The 23,776-nt window shown below is 36.1% G+C and overlaps 2 protein-coding genes across 5 annotated transcripts in view; both read left to right on the top strand.

Annotated features, from left to right (window-relative positions):
• dagla (diacylglycerol lipase, alpha) overlaps positions 1-8,969 on the top strand; it is a 40,130-nt gene extending 31,161 nt beyond the window's left edge. For 3 of the 4 annotated variants that reach the window (XM_058781943.1, XM_058781944.1, XM_058781945.1), the window contains exons 18-20: positions 606-732; positions 4,998-5,161; positions 5,918-8,969. In XM_058781943.1, the coding sequence (XP_058637926.1) occupies positions 606-732; positions 4,998-5,161; positions 5,918-6,980 (1,354 nt within the window). In that variant the 3' untranslated portion in view covers positions 6,981-8,969. Of the gene's footprint in view, positions 1-605; positions 733-2,000; positions 4,383-4,997; positions 5,162-5,917 lie in introns of those variants that run through there. The other variant, XM_058781946.1, reaches the window with a different exon arrangement.
• Positions 8,970-10,449: 1,480 nt separating this feature from the next.
• On the top strand, positions 10,450-21,681 carry arih1l (ariadne homolog, ubiquitin-conjugating enzyme E2 binding protein, 1 like). The gene is made up of 14 exons (XM_058782945.1): positions 10,450-10,833; positions 12,811-12,878; positions 12,995-13,139; positions 13,293-13,385; positions 13,475-13,530; positions 13,614-13,680; positions 16,388-16,494; positions 16,799-16,841; positions 16,993-17,064; positions 17,463-17,593; positions 17,681-17,738; positions 17,917-18,177; positions 18,415-18,527; positions 19,606-21,681. The coding sequence occupies exons 1-14, from the start codon at positions 10,522-10,524 to the stop codon at positions 19,688-19,690; spliced, it is 1,611 nt and encodes a 536-aa protein (XP_058638928.1). The 5' UTR covers positions 10,450-10,521; the 3' UTR covers positions 19,691-21,681.
• Positions 21,682-23,776: the final 2,095 nt, after the last annotated feature.

The following is a 23,776-nucleotide window of genomic DNA, read 5'->3' as shown; positions in this document are numbered from 1 at the left end:
TCTCATTATCGATCAGTTTGATGCATCCTTGCTGAATACAAGTATTTATTTATTTAAAAGGAAATCTTGCAGACCTTAAACTTTTGAACACTTGTGTAAGTGGTAGTAAATATCATCTACTAGTAAATGAGTAAAACCTGTTTCTCTTGCAGAGTTTGCAAAAAAGGTTTTGTTCTTCACAGAGCAATTTTAAAATAAACCCCATCTAATGTAGAGCAGTTCATTTTTTTATTTGTCATACAATTCTAATATCTTTGATGGCAGTTGGGGGTCTACAAAAGTGTATTGGCCTATTGAAATACAAATGTTGGTAATATAATAATTGTTTAATATTTGTTAGCGTTTTGTTTTCTAAAAAATTACAAGAAATATATAATTATTTCAAATCATGATTTCAATCATGCAAAACAGACAAATAACGCATGGCCTCTGTGGACTTCCATATGTTTGGAAATAGATTTTTTAAATTTCATTCTATGCTGCTTGGAAGAGTTGGACCTTTTTATTTCCAGCAATGAACTGTGAATGTGTCACATCCTGCATTTTTATGTGTCAGGTTTTCCTGTAAGTCTAAGATTCCTCTAACCATGTCTCTTTCTCTGTAGTTGTGGTCAGGAAGATCCCACTTACTCCGCTCTGTGGGGGGATAACAAGGCCTTTGATGAGGTCATCATTTCTCCAGCCATGCTGAATGAACACATGCCCCATGTGGTGATGGATGGACTCAACAAGGTGTGTGTCTGTTTGTGTGTGCATTTGTGTGCACGCTTTTCTGTCTAACACTTGCCAAATGCAAAAACAGTGATTGGGTAGCTAATGAAATGCCATTCTGGGCAAATCTGAGTAACACCGAATCCAGCATATATAAATGCAATAATGATATTAACTAAGTAAAATAGTAAACTTTCCAAAAGGACTGGAGAATATATTAAATAATAAAAAAAAATGCAATAATTTTGCATTACAAATACATTGTGATGATACACTTGTATTAAAGTTTCCTTAAGTTTAATTAGACTAGTTTTGCGATCCTGGCTTGATTATGAGAGCGTTAAGGATATTTTAATAATGCCTCTGATTAAACTTTAATAACAAAATTTAAGTTGGCAAGTTTGATTAATTTCTTTAAATCAGTTCAGACTGTCCATTTTTTGCATCATCGCTCAAAAAACAAGTCTCTGTGTGGTTAAAAATGTTTTCATAAAAAGTGGAAAACATTGCTGAATATTTTAAACTAGATTTGTGCTGAATTTAATTATGATAGATATCTCAAAGGTTGCAAGATAGTAAAATACTACTACTGCAAATAGCGTTGATACTATTTAGTAAAATATTAAATTATATAAAGTTAAATTATGTGATTTTCAGCAGTCAATACTCAAGCCTTGATCCTTTAGAAATCATTCTGTCACTTTTGATCAATTTAATGCATCTTTACCGAATAAAACTGTCAGTCTAAATTGCCCAGCCCTGTAAAATAACATGTAACATACGGTAAGTTCCAATGGATTCTGGTGTTCCCAGATCTACTTTTGTTATTGGAATGGCTTTGGGGTTTGGGGTCAATGAATCAATTGCTTATAAGGCTTTTGGGCTGCAATGGACTCCAGGTATATGTGTTGCAGATCTGTGTCAGCATCTTAGCCACAGTGTGTCCTTTGTCTGTTTTTGCTGGACATAAAGGTCTGTCTTTGTTTTTGTTCTCTGAAACTGCCGTCATCGGAAATTCCACGAGCATAAAAGCATTTCTGGCATGGCTGTTTCTTTTTATTGCTATTACTGTTGCTCATATATAAGGTTAGGGGTTTGTTCAGAGCCCTAATCCTAAGTATTAAACTTTGGGTGCGCAACTTGTCCTGCTGCATATATAATGGAATGATAAATCTAGTTGCTCTTAAACTGGGCTGTCATACTGTCTTGTTTTGTTTTCTTCTAAAAAAAAAGTATGTTCCTTTGTTCACATGTCTGTTGTATGGTAATGTGTTGGTTTGTCTTCACAGGTGCTGGAAAACCCATATTTAATTTCAGAACTGATTGCTGCACAGGTTGGAAGCCAGAGAACTAGCATCCAAGTGTGTGTTTCTGTGCCTAACGCACTTCCAGATCCCTCTCTAATGCCTCTCTGTTCAGATGAATGTTTTATGGTTCCAGATACATGCTCTGCTTCTCGAACTCCCAGTGAAACAGTTTCTGTCCAACCACGAGGTTCAGACACTCACAGGAACGGTTTATTGCTCGATAATACTGTCAGTCTTCAAGCAGCTTCCAAGTCAAACTTTCAAAACACTATCACAGAAACTCTCACCCCTGTAATGTCTGTTACTGTAGATACATCTTCTATTGAGTTAGATATAAAGCCAGGAGACAATTTCTGTGCCCTTCAACAACCATCAACATGTCCATCTCTGTCTGAATCCCCAATGGTTGCATGTGCTCCCCAAAACATTGCCCAGTCGAATGTTACATTGACCTCTACGAAGTTGGACTTGCCAACAGTAGAAATGCCCTCATCTATCCAAGACTCAACCATCCCCTTTAACGGCTCTTTATCTTCCAAAATGACAAATTCCTCCTCTGATGAGTCCCACCCACAGTTCCAGAAGACAACTTCCCAAACTCCATTTCCAAACACATCAGATTCCTCTTCTCCCCCAGAGTTCCTGTTAAAAACCAGCATAAATCCAAACTTTTCAGAGATCCCCTCAACTGGACTAATGTCTAAAGACACATTAGCTGAACTCTCAGTGGAGAACAGTTCTACAAAACCCTCAGTCTTTGATAACACACTTTTAACTTCTCCTCAGGCTAGATTGAGTGCCTCGACTGCCCAATCTGAAGAGACCAATTTTAGTGCCACATGTTATATCTCAAGCCTCTGATATACACTACTGATCAAAAGTCTGGGGTCCGTAAAAAAAAAAAAAAAAAAAAATATATATATATATATATATATATATATATATATATATATATATATATAATTTTATTCAACAAGGATGCATTAAATTGATCAAAAGTGACAGTAAAGTAATTTATAAAGTTATATAAATTCAATTTCTAATAAATGTTGTCTTTTGAACTTAATATTCATCAAAGAATTCTGAAAAACAATCCACATAAATATTAAGCAGGACAACTGTTTTGATAATAAGAAATTTTTATGAGAAGCAAATTAACATTGTTAGAAGGATTACTGAAGGAAAATTCTAATTTAAAAAATTTAATTAAAATGTAAAATATATTCACATAGAAAGCATTAAATTGTAATGACACAATTTTCACAAATTTTTACTGTATTTTTGATTAAATAAATGCAACCTTGGTGAACATAAAAGACTTATTTCAGATGCATTAAAAAAATCTTACCGACCACAAACTTTTGAACATTGGTGTGTTACACAATGTACAGTCCAACCAAATGCATGTGCTTTCTTCCTTTGCAGCTAATAATCTCTGTTCCTCGCTGCCAGAAACATCCCTCAGCGCGAGCTTTGGGCATCTGTGGTGTCATTCTCATCCTTTCTGCAGGTCCCTGGTCTCTCTATCAGTTCTTCTTAACTTCCTGTTTTGGTGTCTGGTTTATGCTTTAGCAGTTTGCAGCAGGATTTTCATTGCAGCTTCTCTCCCTCTTCTGTGTGCCTTGAGTTTGTCACCTGGTCTTTTACGCTTGGTGTTTTACTCTTGGAGGTGGATTTAGGCCTGTGGTGGTTCTTGCGGTGGGCTTCAGCGTTTGTTTCCCCTGCTTGTTGGTGGTGGTAGTTCTGCCTCAGAGGGTACATTTAAAGGAACAGTGAACACTGTGTCATCATTTACTCACCCTAATGTTGTTCCAACATGTATGACCAGGATAAATATCTCCTTTTGTGTTGTATAGAGGAATGTGGACTCTAATATTGCAGAAAAACCAGTGCAATTCTGCAGAAAATGTGCTAAATGGACTAAAAATCATGTTTACTCACTAATCTGTTGACCTAACATGCAGTTTACTGTTCATTCAAGATGCTTTTGTTTACTTTTATAATTTTTAGAAAAAAAGTAATGCTTAATTCAACAACTATTTTTAGTATACCTTTTATAATGTTTTTTTTCTTTCTTTCTTCTTTGTCTCTAACTGCCTGTACAGGCTCAAATTGACTGAAATTTATACATTTGCTCTTATTTTAAGTAAATGGTTTTGTGCAATTATTATATTGTTGTTTGTAGTATGTAGCTTGTATTATCATTATCATTTTATTTCATTTTTTGCATGGTACATGTACGTCATTGTTTTACACAAGTTCTTCCATTGCATCCATTAACTGATATCTTTGACTATTATCTCTAACTCTTGCCATACTCATATGTTTACATACATTAATAAATAAAAATGCATTATCATCTTGTGGCTGTGTAACTGGACTTTTACCTTTTGTTTTTCCATTCAACTTTGTTTTTGTTGATTGTCTTTCATAATGAACATAATACGGCTGATTTTATGTCACTGTGTTTTTGTGTTTGAAACTATCAAATATTCTTATGTAAAATGACTAGGTTGGGGGTCAAATATGACATTTGTCTCATGAATGACAGCTCAGTTTCACTCGGTGTGAACATAAATGAATGAAAAGTGAAAACCCTGTTTGGCTAAAGAGTGCTTGCAAGATAAAAAGGGTATTTGAATTGAAATTCCAAAGCATTAAATCTTCCTAGTATGGTTGCAAATGATTTATTTTCAGAGTGTTTTATTCAAAGAAAAGTATACTTCGGTAATCTGCATTTGGCATTGCAACAAATGAATATGTGGTAAAGAAATATGAAATAGAACTTGTCCTTATAAAAATGTATTCGGGTGCATTCATTTCATCTTGATATATAATACATAAATAGATTTTTCACAATTTCAAGTAGGCTGTGAGACCTGCTTATTTCTTTCCATTCATTCATATATTCATGTACATTTTTATTCTCATTTGTAGTTTTTATCATCTGTCTTTTCTCTTTTCCTTTCTGTCCTGCAGGTGTTGGAAAACTACAATAAAGGGAAGACAGCTTTACTGTCAGCTGCTAAGATAATGGTTAGTCCTACTGAAGTGGACCTGAATCCAGAAACGGTTTTCCTCGATGCGTCTAGTTCACTGCAGCCAACGCCTGCCACACATCACCGCAGAAACAGTAGTGTCCGGTGAGTCACGAGAGCCAATCAGAGTTTGAAACAAGCTGACTGACCAATCTGAACATACCAATGAGTGATCAATGATGCAGATTTTCTTTAGGTGTTTTTAAGCAGTTCTTATCGTTTGATTTTTAACTCTATTGCCTGTCCTTCTCACTCATGCCGACTGCAGAGGTACAGTGTATGGTACTATACAGTTCCCCCCTCGTCCTCTCTGGTTCAGTAGAAAAGAACAGCCTAGACGTTAGTCATGTTAGTGTTGCCTAACCATAAGCCTCCCTTTTCTTTCCCCTCTTTCTAATTTTTTCCTTTTCTTCCCTGTTCTCCCTGTTAATATGTTGAATGTTTATTTTTATTTGTTTTACCCTTACATTTTTATTACATATTTTTTATTTATATATATATATATATATATATATATATATATATATATATATATATATATATATATATATATATATATATATATATATATATATATATATATATATATAATTTTAATCATTTTTGGTCTGTTTTTCTTCCATCAAACTTTTTATTTTCCTGCATTTTATGGCATTATTTTCCTTTTTTTTTTAATGCATTTTATGGCATTTTTTTAAAATATCCCATTTTTTTCCATGCAAACTATTTTTAATTCCCTAATTTTATTTGTTGTCATCCTTCTCTTTTCCCCCTCCATGCTGTCTGTCTCTCTGGTCTCTCTTTATTTTCTCCACATGCTACTCTACTCCTGTGCGCACTCCCTGTCCTGTCCTACTGTAGTTCCTGTGCCCGCTCTGAGATCTCGCTGGACGGTTTCTCGGAGTGTCCGCCCCCTCCTGTGCCTGTGGTGCTCACCGGCGCCCGTGAGCGATTGGCCGTGGAGCTGCGGGAGCGAAAAGCCCCCTTGGCCATCATGGAAAGTCTATCTGACGCCGAATCCGTCTACAGCTTGGACTCCCGACGATCATCTGCCGCCCTGAGAGGCTCGCCCTGTTTAGGGAGTCTACCTTTCCCTTTGGACGCCACCATCCCAGAAGAGAATCCTTCGCTGAGTTCCCGTACAGAGCTGCTGGCCGCAGACGGCTTGGACCGTGAACTGGGCGAGGCCGGCCCGTACTGCCCTACTCCTCCAGAACTGGAAGTACCTTCCAATGACGGCCATCATCTCAACTTCTCTCCGCTCTCGCTTGGACAAACTATTGTAGAGCAGCCGGACAACCATGGCAAGAACTCCCGGCGGTCTTCAGGAACGCCTGTGGCTTGCCAGCCATCAGCTGTTCCTAACAGTCAAGAATCCTGCCCAGTAGCATCCCGGACTGGTTCTACGCCAGAAACGCCCAAGGATAGAGAGTTTGAAGAGGGAGAAGTTGAGAGCGTCCGGTCTCAGACTCTTCCACCAGTTCCTCCGCTGTCCAACGGCACTCCCAGTCAGGCGGTCCTAGAGTTCGCCCAGTACCTGGACTCTCTATTTAGGCTCGACGGCAGCAGCTCTCCACCTCTTGAGCTGTCCGATGCAGAATCCGAGTCTGGACGGGGATCATATGGCCAGGCTGAGGGACACCATGCGGATCAGCACATGACAAACACAGACAAGGACAGGCAGCTATTGGCTAGAGCCACTCTAGAGCCCAACTTGGTTCCCAAGCCGCCTCGCACGTTTGCCGGCTCGGCCGACCCTTCCTCCGGCATCTCACTTTCTCCATCCTTCCCGCTCTCGTCTTCTGGAGAACTCAACGATTTCTCTCCTCCTGATGGAGTGCTACCCGCCAACCATACGTCTGCGCTACGAACTTCCGCTGCTAGTCCCAACCCTAAGGAAACTGTGTTGTCGTCTATGGTGTAGTGGTCCACTTTCGTCTATTTATTTAACCCTACAGTTTCCTTTCTCCTTCTGAACCGATCGTAGAAATGTGCATGCGTAGCACCGCGGCCAGTCCTTCCAGACTTCCAGACTTATGGACCGTTAAGGATTCATCCAGAACAGAAGACCTCATTTTGTACTATTGTAAGACATGTCTGAATGCATTGTGTCTTGTGCATCACCATTATGAAGTGTCCTAATCGCTGCCTGCAACACATGAGGTGCCGAGGGGCTCCTTCGAAGACTAAAGATGTTGCTAGCATATCGAGAAGCTTGCACAAACGACCCTACGTTCACATTGAATCTAATGTTACAGTTATGTTTACATTGACACCACAGAACACCAAGCTATCACAAATGTTGGCAGTTTCATTTAAGGGAAAGGCTGGGATAGGAAAAAGGGAAGACTAACTAACTTAACTGAGTTACGGGGAGGGGCGCACACAACAAGCAGTGGGGTACATTTCCTCAGGACCTTGAAGAATGAAGAATGGGACGAAGACGTCTCAGGCGAAGGATAATAAATAGTTGATTTTTTTGGATTGTACTTTTTCATTTTTTTTTTAATTGAAGATTGTGTGGAATGTCCTGCTGAGTATGTGTAATTGGTGGCACTGAAGGTTGGTGGACATCTATGAGTTCTCGATGTGCATGAGAAAATACTGTATGCTCGTGTAAAACGTTTCATTTTGCTAACTTTTGTCATCTCTTATTTACATAAATCCACTTGAATTTACGCATGCAAGTTTTCTATCATTTCTTTTTCCACCGATTGCCAAAAAAGCCAACTTCATACAAGTCAAATGTTTGAAATTAATATATAATGATAATTACTGTTATTATTTATTTATTTTTACAAACCACTGCCCATAAATGCAAAAGACATCAGGAAGAATTGTTGAATGGTACGAGACATGCACCAGTCACAAAATGCGCCCTTTAAATGGCTCGCCTGAATCTGCGATGTCTTTTACGCAGCAGGAGATGCATCCTTCGCGAAAAGTTTCTTTCGGTTTTGGCATGGCGTGCAATCAGTAGCAAAATAAGCATAGAGAGATTTCTTCTCATCTGCTTTTTTTAAAAATCATTTCTACTGTTGTTGCTATAATACAATAAATAGTGGTTTATCTCAATGGCAAAATATTTTAATAACTTAGACTTGCTTTTTATATATCGTTTCAGGATGAAGTGTTTGAGTTTTTGAGTGGTTGTGTGAAAAAGTACAGCGGTTCACAGATGCGTCAAGTATTTTATTTTGTATGCTGTTGATTGTTTTATAGCACAATTCCCATGCTTTGGTTGCATAATTTATTAATAATTGGTTATAGGTTCTGCATGTGACAAAACCAAACTTATCACTTCTTCGGTTGAGATTTTTTCTGATGTAAATGTAATATAAATGATCAAAAGTTTGGCGTATTAGCAAAAAAAAAAAAAGAAAAGTACTTGTATTCCTGTTCATTTATTGCTGCTTTACTAAATGACTCTTTATAAGTTGTGACTAAATAACTTTATAAGCTGTGACTGCTGTACTTTTTCACAAAAAAAGTTGTGTATAGCACTGCCTTTTCACGTGAGTGTAAATACTGTCTTGTTTCCAGTTGTTGTGTTCAAAAAATAGATATAAAATCAATGGGACTTATCAATAAAAAAGCTCTATCATGTACCATAGTGATGACTTTATCTCAGATGTATAGCTATATTGATATATCTACAGTATAAATTATAAATAGAGAAAAATGATGACTATTCAGGAACAAAAATCTGATACTGTGGCCATATGCTGACTTCAGAAAATATATAATGATTGAACATTCATTCTTAAAAAAAAAAAAAAAGGAAAATAAAATTCTTTTCATGTTTGTCACTAACCTGCCAGTCTTTCAACTTTCAAGAATGAGAATGTAGTTAAATGCACACACTTACACTGCCCTGCCTGTAATAGAATAAAACATATGGATCTTTGACTGACTTTGTTTCTCTTGACTTTGTTTATTAAGCTGTCTAGGGGGTGTGCTTGGATGTTTTATTAACTTAAAGTTTACTTCTTAATGGCAATGCAATGTTCAATTCATTTTATTTATTAAAAAAAGAGTAACTCATTTTATGGTATTAGCATAAAGACTTTCACTCCATTACAGAAAGCTTGAAAAATAAAGACAGAATATAAAAATATTCTTCATTATCTGGACTATTTCTACAGCATGACAAGAAGAAGAAAAGATTGAGTATTTTTTTCTTGAATTTATGGGGAATATAAATCTTTCACTGACCTTTTTTTGAAAATATTTTCAAGGGTTTAAAACACTTAATACAATGATTTTAGTGTGTCCCACCTCAGAGGTCAAGACCTTGATCCTAACAATTTAATACAGACAATTTTTTTTTATTTTTGACAATCTATTGAATTGATATTCAATTAATTATAATTAGTTTTTTTTTTAAATAGCTCATTTTAAAGATGAAAAACTAGAAATGTAATTTATATTCATTTTTATTTCAGTTCTAGTTGTTTTACAAGTTGAAGTAAACAAAAACAATAAATGCTGCCTTGGAAAGTAGAAATAAGGTTTTTTATATTTCATTTTTTGTTTACGGGTTATTTATTTATTTATTTAACTGTAATAACCCTGCAATCAGTGTGTCCTTGAAGTTAGGCATTTCCTTTCACTGACTGTTGAATAAGAAATATAACTTTTTAAGGGGGTTTAGGGCCTATGCTGTAGCCCAATCATGCACTGTAAAAAAAAAAGTTAAGGCAACCAGCTTCAGCAGATTTTTGAGTTTGCTCAACTTATTTTTGTGGGAGATTCTCAGATTTTTGTTGTATAAACTTAAAACGACAAGTTGAGAAAACTCAAAAATTTGCAGAAGCTGGTTGCCTTAAAATGTTAAGTTGGCTCAGTTTTTTTTTTTTTTACAGTGCATATTTACATTCATGTATCATAATAGGAGTAGCAGATTAACTGAATAGGATTTCTGACAAGGACAGCCCATGTGAGGATGTTTTTTTTTATTACAAACACTATATCAACCAATAAAAAGCAGTTACAATACAAAATAATAATAATAAGACTATTTTTATATAATAATAAGAAGAAGAAGAATCACAAAACAAATAAGTTAGCTACTAGACAGGGGTATAAAATTAAACAAAACACATTACATTCAAAGGAAAAGATTAACAGCTTACAAATTTCAACTGTTTTTAAAGCCTTCTTATTACACGAGTTAGAAATAGTCCCAAAGTGATGCTGTATTTCAGCAAGCAAAACATAAAACAGTGGCTTCTGACATGAGAATTTACATTTATGTATATACGATTTTGTTTACAAGATAATCAGATTTAGTAGCCTAAGTATAACTTGTTTTTCTGTTGATGCTCTTGTGTGCGAGGATGTGCTCTGTATTGGACGACCGTAGAGCGTGACGCAGCAGTGACGCTGCGGGTCTCTAATAAGGATCCGCTCAGTAAAGCGCAGGTCAAACAGCAACACACACACTCACCCTGCAACACTGAGACATGGACTCAGACGAGGGCTACAACTATGAGTTCGATGATGAAGAGGAGGAGGAAGAGGAGGAGGAGGAGTGCAGCGAGGACAGCGGGGAAGAGGAGGCCGAGGATGAGGAGCTGGGCGAGGTGGAGCTGCTGGACCCGGCCGTGGCTGGAGGAGAAGCCGACGATTGCGCTGACACCGGCGGCGGCGGCGGCGGCGGAGGAGGCCTGGGGCCCGGCCAGGATGAGGAGGACTACCGCTTCGAGGTGCTGACCACCGAGCAGATCCTCCAGCACATGGTGGAGTGCATCAGGGAGGTCAACGAGGTCATACAGGTAGCTAACAAACGTTTTCCTGGGAGTTTATAAGTTTGTTTATGTGGAGGATTGATGCTGTTAGCATTTAGCATTAGCGGCTAACTGACATGAGAGGACTAATGATGCGAAGCTAACCGTTTGTTTTAAATCTTAGTTGTGATTTATTGACTGCTTTTATGTTTGTGTTTTGGTGCCTTGTGTTATTTTAGAGAATTTAAGTGATTTTTGTCAGCTAGAGTTAGCTAGTTCTGCTAGCGCGACTGAACTTTATTTGACAGCTATTATGGATAACGTTAGTATCTAAACGTATCGTAGGTTTTTAATCTTATTAAAATTGTATTATGAATTAGATGGCAGTGTGTTTTATGTTAGTTGACAGCTTTTATGGAAAATATCTAAACGTATCGAATGCATTTAATCTTGTTAAAATTGTGGCATGTATCAGATGGTTGTGTTTTATGTTAGTTGTTTGTTGACAGCTTTTATGGATGATATCTAAACGTATCGAATGCATTTAATCTTGTTAAAATTGTGTCATGAATCAGATGGCAGTGTGTATTATAGCAAGACTAAAGTTTAGCGCTGTCACTGCAGCTAATGCTACATGACACATTTGTTAAGATTTTGACAGTTTTAAGCTTATGAAACACGTTTGGTTCTCCAAACACAAGCACTAAACACTTTAAAGTTATTTTTCTGGGTTGACAACATCTATTGAACTCAACAAAAGCACATCTATCAAACAAACTAGCATTGCAACTTCAGAGAAGATCAGAAAACTATAGGAAAAATTCATGAGCTTTATTTGTTAAGCATCTGCATCAGTTGTTGGCATACATGTTGTTGTTCAAAACATGTAAAGCATGCTATTGGACAGTAAAGATAAGATATCAATTTGTATAGCTTATGGAAAACCTCAAAGTATTAGTGTTGTGTTGGGAGTTTATTAGATTAACCTCACAAAATTTATCTTCATAATACTAGACAGACTTTCTTATAGCACCCATAAGTTGAGCTGTTAAAGGCTTAATGGTGGATTTGTAAAATAATAAAGTGGGTTTATTAGTGAAATTACTAAAATGTATGTTTTGGCACCCATTCAGTCTCAGGGTTACATTTGAATGATAAATAGCTTGACAAACAAACACCTTGGCCTTTTGATTTTGTAAGCAGTCAAGTGGGTAAAACCTAATCTTGTGCAGTCAGATGATTGACATTACAGCAAAGTTTAGTTCACTTTGCTGCTTAACCTGACCAAGAACCACCCACTTCGACAGAAAAATACCATCTAAGCAAAGTTATCTTTTTTTTTTTTTAGTCTATTTATTGGTTTATATGAAATATATTATACCACAGTAATGAAAGAAAATGTAAAGGCTATGAAGATAGATAATACCCCCCCCCCCCCTTTTTTTAAAAGTTGTAAATAAAACAAAGATTATTGGAGTGAATTTTACAAGAAAATACTAAGTCTTAAAAACAATTGCTAATTTTTCAGTGTATAGATATAATAACAAGATTGTCTGTAAAATGCTGTACAAGGAATGCTGGGAAATTTTGTATCAAGAGTGCGGGTAAATTTGGGTTTCTTCCAACCAAGCTCCTCTAAAAATCTCTTCAACTTTTATAGATCCAGTTATTAGTTTTTCCTCAAAAGCACTAACTGTATAAGCCTGGTAAACCCAACAGAAAAAACCTTTATAAAAGTCCAGAAAGTCGCTCCAAGTCAGCCAAACTAAAGCTAATCATATTGAAATAAACGGAGACTAGATTAAATTTAAGACTTCAGATATGGTGCACTCCTATTATGAATGGGAGGAGGTGCAACATGCAATATGGCGTAATAAGTCCTCCTGTCTTCTAAATTAAAAAGCCAAGCAGTTTTTGATATTTCAGGATTTCCCGATTCAGTCAGATAAGACTTGGATGCCCAAAATAGCTGCCCAAGGCATTGCAAATATGGCTGCTGAGTAAACAGTATTGTGTCTTTTCCAGAACCCAGCTACAATAACCAGAATACTCCTCAGTCACTTCAACTGGGACAAAGAGAAACTTATGGAGAGGCAAGTTATTTTACTTCATTTATATGTTGTCATAAAAATGTAGCATAGCTTGGTTAAAGGATATGTACGATTGGTCTGTGTGCTGTTTAAAGAGCAACATTTAAATGGTGTTGCAGGTACTTTGATGGAAATCTGGACAAGTTGTTTTCGGAGTGCCACGTCATAAACCCCAGTAAAAAGCCCAAAACGCGACCAATGAGCACACGCTCCTCCAGTCAGGATCTGCCCTGCCAGATCTGCTATCTCAACTATCCAAACTCGGTCAGTGTCAGTTTTGGTCACTTGTACACTACTGCTCCTAAATCTTCATCAGTTCCTTAGAAAGGCCTGTGATAACAAAACTGAAGTCCATTGAAGTGACTCAGTTTGCACAACTTGATGACTTATTCGGTAGGAATGTGTTTCCTTTTCTAGTATTTCACAGGTCTTGAATGTGGACACAAGTTCTGCATGCAGTGCTGGGGTGACTACTTAACCACCAAAATCATTGAGGAAGGGATGGGACAGGTGGGCTTCTGTTCAGCTCATTGCTATCTGATGTTACAGTCAGATTCCCCACTTAATTTTGTTTTTTACTTTTGCTTTTGTTCTTCCAGACCATCTCATGTCCTGCTCACAGCTGTGATATTTTGGTCGACGATAACACTGTAATGTAAGTGCTTTGGATAATTCAGCTTGTTTATTTTAAGATTTGTGTTCTATATTTTTAAAGAGATTTTATGGATTATTTTGTAGGCGACTGATCACAGATTCTAAAGTGAAGTTGAAGTATCAGCATTTAATCACAAATAGTTTTGTAGAGGTAAGAAGTTCTTCATTTTTGTTGCATAAATTGTCTAAAATGCTATTGACTTGCTTGCAACTCCATGAATTAGCTGGGATAGAGATATCAAATACTAATACAAAAATTTCAAATCAGTTAGCATTTGAGAATTTTAATTTAGAAAGAATCTATTAGTTTTATATATATATATATATACACGCATATAGACAGTGCCTATAGAAAGTCTTCATACCCCTTAATTTTTTTTCTTTAAAAACTGCTTTAAATTACTTTTTTCCCCCCACATAAATCTACACCCCACTCACCATAATGACAAAGCAAAAACTGAAAAAATGACATTGCACAAGTCTTCATACCCTTAACTCAAAACTTCGGCAACAATTACAGCCTCAGGTCTTTTTGGGTATGATGCAACAAGCTTTGCACATCTGCATTTGGTTTTTTTTTTGCCATTTCTTCTCTTTAGATCACCTGAACCTCTGTCATGTTGGCTGGGGACCATCGGTGGACAGCCATTTATAGGTTTCTCCAAAGATGTCTGATTGGTTCCAAGTCCCAGCTGTGGCTGGACCACTCGAGGACATTCATAGAGTTGTCCCTAAGCCACTCCTGCATTGTCTTGGCTGTGTGCTTAGGGTGATTGTCATGTTGGAAGGTGAACTTTCAGCCCCAGTCTGAGGTTCTGAGCGCTCTGAACCAGGTTTTCATTAAGGATATCTCTGTATTTAGCTGCATTCAGCTTTCCGTCTTCTCTGATCACTTCCCCAGTCCCTACCGCTGAAAAACACCCCCACTGCATGATGCTGCCTCCACCATGCTTCACCGTTGGGATGGTATTATGTAGGTGATAAGCAGTGCTTGATTTCCCTCTGACAAGAATAAGGGATTGAGGATCATCAGACCTGAAAATCTTTTTCTTTCTTTTTTTCATAGTCTGAGAGTTATTTGGGTGTGTTTTTGTAAATTCCAATCAGGGTTTCATGTATCTTTACTGAGGAGAAGCTTGAGTTTGGTCACTTTGCCATCAAGCCCAGATTGGTGGAGTGTCGCAGTGATGTTTGTCCTTCTGTAAGTTTCTCCCATCTCCATATAAGATCATGGAGCTCAACCAGAGTGACCATCAATGTCTTGATCACCTCGCTAACCAAGACCCTTCTCCTTCGATTGCTCAGTTTGGCCAGGAGGCTAGATCTAGGAAGAGTCCTGATTGTTTCAAACTTCATCCATTAAGGATTATGGAGGCCAAATGCTTCTGTGAACTTTCAACACAGAAGATTTTTTTTTTGGTAGTCTTCCCCAGATCTGTCTCAACACAATCCAGTCTCTCAGCTCTGCAGGCCATTCCTTTGACCTCATGGCTTAGTTTTTGCTCTGACATCCATTTCAGCTTTTAAACTTGATATAGGTGTGTGTGCCTTTCCAAATACTGTCCAATTAACTGAATTTGCCACAGGTTAAATCCAGTCAGAGTATAGAAACGTCTCAAAGACGATCCAGTGAAACTGGAATGCTCCTGATCTAAATTTCAAGTTTCAAAGCAAATGGTATGAAGACTTGTGCAATGCCATTTTTTTTCAGTGTTTCCTTTTAATAAATTTGCTAAGTTGTGATAAATCCGGTTTTTGCTTTGTCGTTATGGTGAGTGGGGTGTAGATTTATGTGGAAAAGTAATTTTAAAGCAGTTTTACATAATAACGCAACCATTACAAAAAATTAAGGGGTATGAAGACTTTCTATAGGCACTGTGTATATATAGAGATATAAATAAATTTAGTAATAAGCTACAGGAATAGTTCACCCAAAAATTAACATTTGCTGAAATTTGACACCCTCAGGCCATGCAAGATGTAGATGAGTTGCTTTGTCGCAACAGATTTGGAGAGATTTAGCATTGCATCATTGATAAAGCTGATAAAAATATCACAATAATCCACAAGTAATCCACACGACTCCAATCCATCAATTAACGTCTTATGACGTGAAAAGCTGCATGTTTGTAATTACACAAATCATTAAGACGTTTCAAACTTCAAACCGTTGCTTCTGGCAAAAAAAAAAAAAAAAACTATATCCATAATATTGCCTTCTCCGGTGAAAAAATAAATAAATAAAAAATAATTCATCAGCTCGTCTGAATCAGGAGAGAAATATGCACAGATCAAGCATTGTTTACAAGTAAAAATGGTCTAAAACTATCCAAAACATTTTTTTATTTTAGACAGAAACGATGGTTTAAAGTTAATAACATCTTAATGATGGATTTGTTTCTTACAAACATGCATCTTTTCAATTCACAAGACATAATTGATAGACTGGAGGGGTGTGGGTTATTGTGATGTTTTTATCAGCTGTTTGGACTCTCATTCTGACGGCACCCATTCACTGCAGAAGATCCATTGGTGAGCAAGTGATGTAATGCTAAACTTCTCCAAATCTGTTACAATTAAAAAACTAATTCTCCTACGTCTTGGATGGCCTGAGGGTGAGTGAGTTCTCTGGACCCATTTAAACTAACTTGTGTCCAAGGCTTATTTAACGTACTCAGAAAATATAAATAAAGTGCAATAAATATATTGACCGATCTGGTGCTAAATCTAAAAATCATATATGGTTTCTTTATGGCTTAGCTTTAGAATGGTATGAATATGACATTTATTGAAATACCAGTGTATATATGTAATACTGTCTGTCTGCAGTGAACTCTTGTCTCTTTGCTCTTCTGCAGTGTAACAGACTGTTGAGATGGTGTCCAGCTCCTGACTGCCACCATGTGATCAAAGTTCAGTATCCTGATGCCAAACCAGTTCGCTGCAAATGCGGGAGACAGTTCTGGTAAGAGGCCGATGCAGAATGCAGTGCAGAGCTTCAGTGGATCAGCAACATCCTTTAGCTTTATATGTTAACGCTGCAGTAAGATAAATGATGTTAGTATAAACAGTTTGTTCTGCTGTGCACCCTTTTCTGTCTTTACTGACTCAACATCAGCTGTGTGCTTTTATTTTTAATATGTACGAAAAATAACAGCATATGGCTTTGGAATGACATGAGGGGGAGTAAGTAATGACAGTATTTTCATTTTTGGGTGAACGACTCCTTTTAATTTATTTTTGTTTTGTTTTTTTTTCTCAATAAATAGTTTCAATTGTGGAGAGAACTGGCATGATCCTGTTAAATGCAAGGTATGTTAGCATCTGATTAGGCACTCATTGTCATGTTAGCATTAGGCACTCATTTTAGGTTAGATTATTTCCATTATTGAAATTAATATTAATAGATTAGATTTGTCCTGAGAGGTTTTCCTTTTCTTTAATCATATTTCTACTCTTCAAGTGGTTGAGGAAGTGGATAAAGAAGTGTGATGATGACAGTGAAACATCCAACTGGATTGCAGCAAATACCAAGGTACTAAGGACCCATAAACACTCAGATGAGATCTATGAAGATAATCGGTTCACTTGATATAATTTATTATTTATTTATTTATTTATTATAAAGATAACATTATACTATTTTAAGCCCATACTGTCTTCAGAGAACAAAGGAACTTTGTTAAACAGGTCTGGCCATTTGTTTAACAAATTTATTTACATTTATTTGACTGGCAGTAACAGATATGCAGGACAAAAGAATCAAAATATAGAAAGTGTGTATATAATATATATATATATATATATATATATATTATTTTTGTTTTGTTTTTATTATTTTTATTATCAGTAGCATGCCACAGATGCTCAGTAAAGATGTCAATAAACCCAAAATATTCCTTTAATTCATTTGGGTATTCCTGTTTTTCTTAGGAATGTCCCAAATGTCATGTAACCATTGAAAAAGATGGCGGCTGTAATCACATGGTGTGTCGAAACCAGAATTGTAAAGCAGAGTTCTGTTGGGTTTGTCTCGGCCCTTGGGAACCTCACGGCTCTGCTTGGTGAGTCTGCTTTACCTCCTATCAATGCTTATGTTTTATATACTCGTGGACCATTGAAATAACATGTACATATCACATTGATTACAGGTACAACTGCAATCGCTACAATGAAGATGATGCAAAGGCAGCCAGAGATGCTCAAGAGGTACTTTAGGCATTATTCGACCCAACATCTGTCATCCACATGTCATCCTTTATCTATCCAAGGAGACTCAAATTAGCTCTTGCAGGAAAGCATGACTTTTTCCTGTTCAGAGGCAGAGCAAACCATGGCCTGTAACTGTTGTTCCCTTTGGAATGAATGTATTTTATCCATGTCACAGCGATCTCGTGCAGCCCTGCAGCGCTACCTCTTCTATTGCAACCGCTACATGAACCACATGCAGAGTCTGCGCTTCGAGCACAAGTTATACGCGCAGGTGAAGCAGAAGATGGAGGAGATGCAGCAGCACAACATGTCGTGGATCGAGGTGCAGTTCCTGAAGAAGGCCGTGGATGTGCTGTGCCAGTGTCGCTCCACGCTCATGTTCACCTACGTCTTTGCCTTCTACCTCAAAAAGAACAACCAGTCCATCATTTTCGAGGTGAGGGGGAAATCAAATTTTTTTTTTTTTTTTTTTTTTTTCTTTAAATTGCACAACCCCATGTAGTAGACTGTTTTATAGCTGCAATAATAATGACTATTTTTGGACAGGTTTCCAAAACACTCCACCTGTCTGCTGTTGGTGGGACTAACATTCAAACTTAAATTTTTATAGCATTACATTGTTTACACTTGTCAGAGAAATCAATACACTGATGTCTTACTGCTGTTTTTTCAGAACAATCAGGCTGATTTGGAGAACGCTACAGAGGTGCTCTCGGGTTATCTAGAGCGAGATATCTCCCAGGATTGTTTGCAAGATATTAAACAGAAAGTTCAGGATAAGTACAGGTGAGAAATGTATCCAAAGTCCCAATATTGTGTCTGTTGTTGTTGTTTTTTTTTTTCTTCTAAATGCATGAAATTTATATTGTATTGTAATATATTGTCAACTTCTGCTTATATATATTACTATTATTTGTTATTATTGTATTTTTAATTTAAAAAAATTTTTTTTAGTTTTCATTTTATTTAATATTTCTGTTTAGCTTGAATTGCTTTTTATTTCAGTGTTAAGTTTAGTAATTGTGCTTCTTTTTAATTTTTTGTTTTGTGGTGAACAAACCTGCATTTTAATTTCCAGAAAAAGTCTTCCCTTCCACTAAATATGTGAAAGCACAATTTTTTTGAATCCGACATATTGGGTGAATTCTGGAGACAGTTGAACATTTTATTTTAAATTAGGATTTACTTAAATTAACTATAATTTCTAATAAGGCTGTATTAGTAGTTGCTATTTAAAATCTATATATTTACATGGTTATTTTTTTTTTTTAAACTGTTTAAATAAATTGACAGCTGTATAGAAAACCCTAATTATGAATGTCATAATTATAAATAATGAATGCAATGACTCCAAAAGAACTTTTTTGATTTTATATAATACACACACATCTGTACCTGCTGACTCCAACATCTGTTACAGCGTATTGCATAAGATGTTGCAAGCAGTTTGTTTTGAACATCAAACTCTCTTTATTAATTAGCCAGCATCCAACAGGAGTATCTAGAAAATTGCAAATATTTTTAATTAAGTATTTTTTTGTCACATTGTGTACAGTAATAATTGGGATAAACAATAGTACAATTAAATTTGCATCTACGTGAATTTGTAATGTGTATATAGAAAATGCATTGACAGTTGAGCATCTTACTGGCTTTGAACATATGTTCTTTTCAGCATTTATATTAAGTATGATTAATCCTGGATATTTTCATGTGCATGCTGCTTTTTTGTCTTCTTTTCAGAGTTGGTTATACAATCTGAAAACAAAAGTTCTGGAGCGTCCGTTGTACAAATGCATTTTATCTCTATATTCTCCAGTGAATGTGTGAATGAGGACTTTTCTGCGTTTCTCCTCTCATGTAGATACTGTGAGAGCCGGCGACGAGTGCTGCTGCAGCACGTTCACGAGGGCTATGAGAAAGACTTGTGGGAGTACATTGAAGACTGAGCAGAACACAAGCATCACAAGCTTCGGAGCGTCAAAAAGCAGCGAACGTGCTGTGGTCTCCAGTCGGCCATCACCGCAGCCCCTCTCCATGTTGCATCCTTTTTCCGTGGCATCTGGATTTTTGTTATTATTTAGAGTTTAAGTTAATTTTACTGAAATAAAAAGGTAGAATATTCAAATAAAACTCCTATGTCAGTATTGCAGTCTGTAAAAGTTGATTGTCAAAACGGCATGGAAATGTATTCCATTCTCCAAGCTTTCTGTGGAGATTCTTCAGTAGTCTGTTTTTATTAATTTTTTTTTGTGCTTTTTGTCATTTTGTCTGAAGTTTTATAGTTGGAGTTGAGATTGGCTTGTCTTAAGCATAGCTTTACAGGTCTGAGCCATGCAGAGTGTGTTGTGTTTTGGAAATGCTTGGTTGGGTGGCTTTATGCAGAAGTGTGTATTTCAAGCTGTAAATAGCACACATGCATGGAACATGGAGTGGGATGCATCTTTTGTTTGTTTGTTTGTTTTGAAAAATATTTATTCTTTACAGATATTCAAGAATGTGTTTAAACCGCATAAGAAGAGGCCACGTGACATTTTTTGCCTCGTGTTTTTTTTTGCTGGAGGTTAAGAACCTTTCCAGAACGTTGCACACCCGAATCAGAGGCATAATAACAGCAGGGTAACAGTAGCCTTAATTACATCCAAGTATAGAATTGCACGAATCTCACACAGAAATATCTTGGTCATTTTTCACCCCAAAATTAAAAGGAGAAAAAAAGTATATTTTGTATAAAGAAAATTAAGCCTGTTTTTAGAACCAGTTGGATTGTTTGCATCATTTAATGAAATCCATCAAAATTGAACAAAATTCTCATTACCAAATTGCAAAACAACTTAATTTGAGTATTATCGTAAAATCTTTTGTCCCTTTTTATATTATAAATTCCATACTATTAAAAATGATTTAATATTCTCCTAAAATATTTTTTCTTTATTCAAATATAATTGATTTGTTTTTTGAGGTGAAACATGACCTGGAAATGTTCTCGACCGTTTACATGAGATTCAACCAATTGCTCTCAATGTCAAATTCTGGATATTAGGTGTTTGGTTTGAGATGAGATCGACTGGAACATCCACTCACTTGTTTTTATGAACCATCTCGTCTTAGTTGATGTTTGGCTGAACGTTTATCACTTTATGACAGCTGTTATAGCGAACACACTACCAGATGTTCCCTGAGAGCAAACTTGAGTGACATTCACTCACAAACAACTAAAGTCTCAAATGCTTTTACCTGTTTTTCGTTTTCTTTTTTAAATGTATGCACCTTTTGTAGTGTGAGAGGAGGCAGATGATATATTGAAAGCACTGTTGTAGTTCTTTACATGACTGCCAAGTGGTTACATGGTTAACTGGTACTGACTGTCAAGCACTATGTGGAGGAGATGAAACCGAAACACTGCATACTCAATCCTGGTTGTTATGAACAAAAAGTTTAAATATGAGCGCTGTGTTTACACTAATATCAGAAATGGCGAGCGAGATCGAGCTCAGTACAGTATGTGAACAGATGTGACACCCGTTGTTATTTCTTTTTTTTTTATTATTACTCTCAAGTTTCCATTTTTCTTCACCCCGTTTGAATGCATGGTAATCATCCACAGTGCATCAAACACTTTTGCGTCTAAACTGGGTTTGTAGGGTAGTTTACAGCAGCTTCTACTAATTCTAATGTCACATTTTAGGGCCTCTATGTTTGGCACTTGGAGTTTGTGCTCATGTTTTATTAATCCATCATTGGAAAAGAAAAAAACAACTGAGAAACAGCAGTGTTGCCTGTGCTGACAGATGAGATTTTTTTTCACCAAAGTGTGAATATATATGAATTAAAAGTGAACAGTCTCTGATTTAGAGAAATGTTCATCTACGGTGGCTTTCCTGTGTTATAACCATTCTTATAAAAATGTCCTATTTAAATAAATCTCATTCAAAAGCAATTGGGTGAACTCATTGTTTCATTTGATGCTACCTGAAATTTTTCTGTCTTATCAGTCAAAAATATTTGTTGAGTCAAACATGTCTGCATATGTACTGCTCAATATATTAATTTCAATAATTTGTTAATAATCTTTAAATTTACTATATATATATGTATATCATTAGCTATATGTGTGTATGTTGATTACAACGTGAACTTGAAAATTTCTTTTTTTTTTTTTTTGCTTGAAAATATACAATTCTGAATATTATAACACTTTATTACTTATTTGTGTAATATATAATAGAAAATCTGCTGTAGTCATAATGGTAACAATTACTATTAGTATTGCATTGTTTGCTGTAATAATTGTTATAATAATAATAATAGCAATATATTAATGTTTATAAATGAATAAATAATACTGAATAAATATTACTTTATTTCTAATAATATATAATGAAAGGTTCACTGTGATTATAAGTATATAATAATGTATTTGCAATATTTTTAAATTATTATACTGATTAAATATTAAAATATAAATTTTCTAATATATAAAGTTAACTGATAATAATAGTTTTTATTATTATTGAATTATTAATATTATGTTTTGTTTATTCTTTTGCTCTTGGTGTGAATAAGCCTTAAGTTGAATACAAATGTGTCGATCCATGAATGTAGGCTATCATGTTAAAATGCATGGTTTCTATGAACAGCTGTATCTGTGAAGGAGCAGTAGGGGGCGCGAGACACCTCAGAAACTCGAGCCAGAAAAATAAAGGAGGGTCTTTGTGTGCTTCCCCTGTCCTCTCGCTGCGGATGGGTGCGGTTTCACATCAGTGCAAGATTCACAGCGCATCATTTTAATACACGCATGCTCGCATTTATCGTACTGTAAAGTATAAAAGTAAAACACACGTAAAGATTTTCAGATTCTTTAAAGCAACAAATATAAAGAAAAGCTATAATGCAGATTCTCTGTTGATTTTTTTTGTTGGTTATAGATAATATTAACTGCCGTGTTGTTTCTCTATGAAACAGGAACTCCTTCCCTCTTCACACTCTCTAAGTGAAGCCACATAGCATATTACTCAAATATTAACTTAAACCAGTGCACTAGTTGACAATCATCAGCCATCATATTACTTCCTCTTGTGTGGTGCTCTTTATGCATTGAACAATAATGTTGATTTTGTGCAAGTATGCATTTAAAAAAAGACCTAGCTACCTGAGAGCCATGCATCAGAGGAGCTCTGAAATACTCTAGAAAAGAAACCTGAGGCTAAATACAAAGCTCTGTGGTTTAAAACGCAGCGTATGGGAATAGTGTGTGGTTTGAGTGGTGTGGCTCAGATGCAGCACTGCTAGGCTATATCGTACTAACCGTAGTATTAAGCAACAGAAACTCAGTTTCAGTTGAATATTTATGCTTAAAGCTACTTAAGTATCACAAAAGTGCACAAGATAGTTTGACCGACTTGTAAGCCTCAAATGTACTAAATGAGTAAAGGCCCATTTGTTTTGATGACATTTGCAAACCAGAAAGCAATACCCCCATCTTGTACAAAGGTCAAGAAAAAAAAAAAGAGTCTGGCAATTTCATTTTATCACCATCTCAGACCTACGTGAAACAGAAACCGAGTGGTCGTGTTTATAAATAGCAGATGAAGTGCTGGTTGCCACATAAAAATTTCCAGTGCTCACTGGGGTCACAACCTTTCACAAAAAAGCCACTGATTCCCTCCATCTGTCATTGTGTTTGTGATGTGATGTGTGATTATTAGGAAACTGGTTGCATCCTCTTCCTATTTGGTTATGACACACACTGATGCACTCCTCCACACCCCCAGGAAGTGAAACATCTCTGCAGATACAGCCTTTGGCCTGCTTGTGCAATCATGGAGAAATCTATATTAAGTGTTTTTATATTTTACCTGAGTTTATAATCTATATGGGCATCATGCAAAAGTACTTTTCTATCAGTGTTTTATTAATAAACTATTCACAAACTATTTTACATATATGGCCATCACAAGATGTCCATATATGTAATATGTCAGTATTACCTTCTATATTTTTCTATATTTTCCACTTTTTTACTTGTATAGGTA

Source organism: Onychostoma macrolepis, chromosome 07, assembly GCF_012432095.1.
Source record: "Onychostoma macrolepis isolate SWU-2019 chromosome 07, ASM1243209v1, whole genome shotgun sequence".
Classification (NCBI taxonomy): Eukaryota; Metazoa; Chordata; class Actinopteri; order Cypriniformes; family Cyprinidae; genus Onychostoma; species Onychostoma macrolepis.
This window is presented reverse-complemented; position numbering and strand designations above follow the sequence as displayed.